Raw genomic sequence first — 5,000 nt, 5'->3', positions numbered from 1 at the left:
CTCTCTCTTGGTCTCTCTCTCTCTCTCTCTTTTGGTCTCTCTCTTTTGGTCTCTCTCTCTCTCTTGGTCTTTCTCTCTATTTTGGTCTCTCTCTCTCTCTTTTGGTCTCTCTCTCTCTTTTGCTCTCTCTTTTGGTCTCTCTCTCTCTCTCTTTTGGTCTCTCTCTCTCTCTCTCTTTTGGTCTCTCTCTCTCTCTCTTTTGGTCTCTCTCTCTCCCTCTTTTGGTCTCTCTCCCTCTTTTGGTCTCTCTCTCTCTCCCTCTTTTGGTCTCTCTCTCCCTCTTTTGGTCTCTCTCTCTCTCTCCCTCTTTTGGTCTCTCTCTCTCCCTCTTTTGGTCTCTCTCTCTCTCTCTCCCTCTTTTGGTCTCTCTCTCTCTCTCCCTCTTTTGGTCTCTCTCTCTCTCCCTCTTTTGGTCTCTCTCTCTCTCCCTCTTTTGGTCTCTCTCTCTCTCCCTCTTTTGGTCTCTCTCTCTCCCTCTTTTGGTCTCTCTCTCTCTCTCTTTTGGTCTCTCTCTCTCTCTTTTGGTCTCTTTCTCTCTATTGGTCTCTCTCTCTCTTTTGGTCTCTCTCTCTCTCTCTCTTTTGGTCTCTCTCTCTCTATATTTTGGTCTCTCTCTCTCTCTCTCTCTTTTGGTCTCTCTCTCTATTTTGGTCTCTCTCTCTTTTGGTCTCTCTCTCTCTCTCTCTTTTGGTCTCTCTCTCTCTCTCTCTCTTGGTCTCTCTCACTCTCTCTCTCTTTTGGACTCTCTCACTCTCTCTCTCTCTCTTTTGGTCTCTCTCACTCTCTCTCTTTTGGTCTCTCACTCTCTCTCTCTTTTGGTCTCTCTCTCTCTCTCTTTTGGTCTCTCTCTCTCTCTTTTGGTCTCTCTCTCTCTCTTTTGGTCTCTCTTACTCTCTCTCTCTCTTTTGGTCTCTCTCAATCTCTCTCTTTTAGTCTCTCTCTCTTTTGGTCTCTCTCTCTTTTGGTCTCTCTCTCTTTTGGTCTCTCTCTCTCTCTTTTGGTCTCTCCCTCTCTCTCTTTTGGTCTCTCTCTCTCTCTCTCTTTTGGTCTCTCTCTCTCTCTCTTTTAGTCTCTCTTTCTCTTTTGGTCTCTCTCTCTCTATCTCTCTCTTTTGGTCTCTCTCTCTCTCTCCCTTTTGGTCTCTCTCTCTCCCTCTTTTGGTCTCTCTCTCCCTCTTTTGGTCTCTCTCTCTCTCTCTCCCTCTTTTGGTCTCTCTCTCTCTCCCTCTTTTGGTCTCTCTCTCTCTCCCTCTTTTGGTCTCTCTCTCTCTCTCCCTCTTTTGGTCTCTCTCTCTCCCTCTTTTGGTCTCTCTCTCTCTCTTTTGGTCTCTCTCTCTCTCTTTTGGTCTCTCTCTCTTTTGGTCTCTCTCTCTCTCTTTTGGTCTCTCTCTCTCTCTCTTTTGGTCTCTCTCTCTCTCTCTTTTGGTCTCTCTCTCTCTCTATTTTGGTCTCTCTCTCTCTCTTTTGGTCTCTCTCTCTCTTTTGGTCTCTCTCTCTCTCTCTTTTGGTCTCACTCTCTCTCTCTCTCTTTTGGTCTCTCACTCTCTCTCTCTCTCTTTTGGTCTCTCTCACTCTCTCTCTCTTTTGGTCTCTCTCTCTCTCTTTTGGTCTCTCTCAATCTCTCTCTTTTGGTCTCTCTCTCTCTCTCTTTTGGTCTCTCTCTCTCTCTCTCTCTCTTTTGGTCTCTCTCTCTCTCTCTCTCTCTTTTGGTCTCTCTCTCTCTCTTTTGGTCTCTCTCTCTCTATCTCTCTCTTTTGGTCTCTCTCTCCCTTTTGGTCTCTCTCTCTCTTTTGGTCTCTTTCTCTCTCTCTTTTGGTCTCTCTCTCTTTGTTTTGGTCTCTCTCCCTCTCTCTTTATCTCTGTTTTGGTCTCTCTCCCTCTCTCTTTATCTCTGTTTTGGTCTCTCTCCCTCTCTCTTTATCTCTGTTTTGGTCCCTCTCTCTTTATCTCTGTTTTGGTCTCTCTCTCTCCCTCTCTCTTGGTCTCTCTCTCTTTTGGTCTCTCTCTCTCTCCCTTTTGGTCTCTCTCTTTCTCTCCCTTTTGGTCTCTCTCTCTCTCTTTTGGTCTCTCTTTTTCTCTCTTTTGGTCTCTCTCTCTCTCTCTTTGTTTTGGTCTCTCTCTCTCTTTATCTCTGTTTTGGTCTCTCTCCCTCTCTTTTTATCTCTCTTTTGGTCTCTCTCCCTCTCTCTTTATCTCTGTTTTGGTCTCTCTCCCTCTCTCTTTATCTCTGTTTTGGTCTCTCTCTCTCTCTCTCTCTTTTGGTCTCTCTCTCTCTCTTGTTTGGTCTCTCTTTCTCTCTCTTTTGGTCTCTTTCTCTTTCTTTTGGTCTCTCTCTCTCTCTCTCTTTTGGTCTCTCTCTCTCTCTCTTTTGGTCTCTATCTCTCTCTTTCTTTTGGTCTCTCTCTCTCTCGTTTGGTCTCTCTCTCTCTCGTTTGGTCTCTCTCTCTCGCTCTCTCTCTCTCTCTCTTTTGGTATCTCTCTCTCCCTCTCCCTCCTTTCTTCCTCCCTCCCTCCCTCCCTTCTCTCTCTCTCTTTTGCTCTCTCTCTCTCTCTCTCTCTCTCTTGGTCTCTCTCTCTCTCTCTCCCTCTTTTGGTCTCTCTCTCTCTCTTTTGGTCTCTCTCTCTCTCTCTCTTTTGATCTCTCTCTCTCTCTCTTTTGGTCTCTCTCTCTCTCTCTCTCTCTCTTTTGGTCTCTCTCTCTCTCTCTCTCTTTTGGTCTCTCTCTCTCTCTCTCTCTTGGTCTCTCTCTCTCTCTCTCTTTTGGTCTCTCTCTCTCTTTTGGTCTCTCTCTCTCTCTCTTTGTTTTGGTCTCTCTCCCTCTCTCTTTATCTCTGTTTTGGTCTCTCTCCCTCTCTCTTTATCTCTGTTTTGGTCTCTCTCCCTCTCTCTTTATCTCTGTTTTGGTCTCTCTCCCTTTTCACTATGTTCTTTTTATTAAAACTCAGAAACTGATGGATAAAAAAAAAAAAAAGTTTAAATTAGTACTTCCCAAGAAAAAGGAGAATAGTCAAAAGTTCTAGAGGTTGATGAATAAAGATATAGTAGAAAGAGTGATATATTTTTCACAAAAACTAAATATGAAGCAGTTATAGTAATACAGACACATAGATTCTAGCTTTTTGTTTTTCTCTCCTCCTCTTGTCCTTGTTTTTTATTCCACATATACTGGCCACAGTATATTCCTTTTCATTTACATAAAAAATGTATTATTGTTATAAATCGAGGAAAAGGATTATTAATATTAAAAATATAGATGATATACAATATTATGCATATTTAACGGGTGCATCAATTTGCATGTTTCTTATACAAATTTTTATTGTTTATTCACAGAAGGCACGATAGAGACTATGACCCCCTGGACAGATATAGGAGCCGTGACAGTGACAGAAGCAGGCCATACAGTAGTGACAGTGAGAGGCCCTACAGCAGCGACAGAGATAGGTTCTATGGCAGTGATAGAGACGGACCCTACAGCAGTGACAGAGACAAACCCTACAGCAGTGACAGAGACAGACTCTACAGCAATGACAGAGACAAACCCTACAACAGTGACAGAGACAGGCCCTACAGCGATGACAGAGATAGGCTGTACAGTAGTGAAAGAAACAGACCATTCAACAGTGACAGAGGCAGGGATCAGGATCCAATTAGCAGTTACAGTAGCAGAGACAGGAGTCCCAGGCCAAGTGGCAGAGGTTTTGGTGGAACGTCACACAATTTCAATTATCCTATGCGCAGAGATAGCAGCATGGAAAGGGTACTGGATCATAAGCCATCCATACTTGGAATGAAAAGGTAAGCTGAGAAATAATTTTTGGTCTGTGAAAGCTTTACCATTTGGAGAAATTTAGCCTGTATGTGTAGATGTGCATTGTCAGTGGATACCTGTGTGTGACTCTTTAACCCCTTGCCAACGGGTAGACACGTGCTATGCCCACTGTTAGTACTTGTTTGATTGCTTTTTTTCATAGATGGTTATACTTGTACTAAGCTACCAATGAGCCAGTTACGAGCATTGTAATGTTTATAATAAAAATTACACCATCGATATTCATAGCACTAGTAAAAAATATGTTTTTCCTGCCAATTCAAATCACGTATGGTCACAAGGTTTACTAAATGACTCTTTTGTGGCTAAGCTCTAGCAGAGCCATCTATGGGCAGACATTTCACAAAAAATATAGAAAATAGGCACAGCATTTTCCCCATTTTTTGTTAATTTTTCCTGGCGGCATTGGGTTAACCCCAAGATGTCAGGTGAAGATAACTAAAAAAAAAAAAAAAAAAATCTACGCTCTGGAGATCAATGGCAAGACGCTGACTGGCTCGTAGCGGCATATGGCCGCACGCCACAGATTGAGCGGTTTGTTTTGACGTCGGGAAGGGGTTAATATACTTTCCACTTATTCATGGCAACAGGTGGTAAGGACATGGAATGTTCATGAAGCAAATTCTGATACATATACTAGTAGGGAGGACAATTGTACTCTGTGCCATTTCTGCAGAAGGTAGTTTCCCAGGTCAAAAAAAAATCTGGACATAACCATTTGGCCCTTCAGGATGGAATGTTAACTATATGGTCTCATGAATTGGTGGGGTTATAGAGAGAAGATTGGGGAAGAGGAAAAGCCATCCAGACTTGCAAGCAAAGGCTCAGTGGGGTAGCAAGAGGTATATGGATATGTGTGTGTGGAGGGGATTGCTCACTGTGGTCTTGGGGCTCCAGATTTGTTAATTCACACTCGTAGTGTACTATTCAAAACAGTCAGATGTAGAAGAACAGTTTGCCAATTTTTTAAAGTTACTCATCAAGGCAACTCAGCTTTGAAAATGCAATATGACAATATGTTCAATTAAGGCAGCTTAGTCTTTAGGGATTAAATAGATATCTTATAATGGTATGCAACCTTTTATTAGTTTTAAGTTTGTAAGTGCTCCATGTTAATTATTTCTAAAGAATGTGATTCATTTTACAGATCGTATGACTTTTAAAGAAAC

At 42.6% G+C, this 5,000-nt stretch overlaps 1 protein-coding gene across 4 annotated transcripts in view; it reads left to right on the top strand.

The window, feature by feature from the left end:
• LOC125042265 (RNA-binding protein 25-like) overlaps positions 1-5,000 on the top strand; it is a 34,931-nt gene that overhangs the window by 27,330 nt on the left and 2,601 nt on the right. For all 4 annotated transcript variants that reach the window (XM_047637816.1, XM_047637817.1, XM_047637814.1 and 1 more), the window contains exons 8-9: positions 3,333-3,797; positions 4,979-5,000. The exon at positions 4,979-5,000 is cut by the window's right edge and continues 2,601 nt beyond it. In XM_047637816.1, coding sequence (XP_047493772.1) covers positions 3,333-3,797; positions 4,979-4,994 — 481 coding nt within the window. In that variant the 3' untranslated portion in view covers positions 4,995-5,000. The remainder of the gene's footprint in view (positions 1-3,332; positions 3,798-4,978) is intronic.

This window comes from Penaeus chinensis, chromosome 31 (genome assembly GCF_019202785.1).
Source record: "Penaeus chinensis breed Huanghai No. 1 chromosome 31, ASM1920278v2, whole genome shotgun sequence".
In the NCBI taxonomy this organism is placed as follows: Eukaryota; Metazoa; Arthropoda; class Malacostraca; order Decapoda; family Penaeidae; genus Penaeus; species Penaeus chinensis.
The sequence above is the reverse complement of the archived record's forward strand: the minus strand, read 5'-3'. Positions and strand labels throughout refer to the sequence as shown.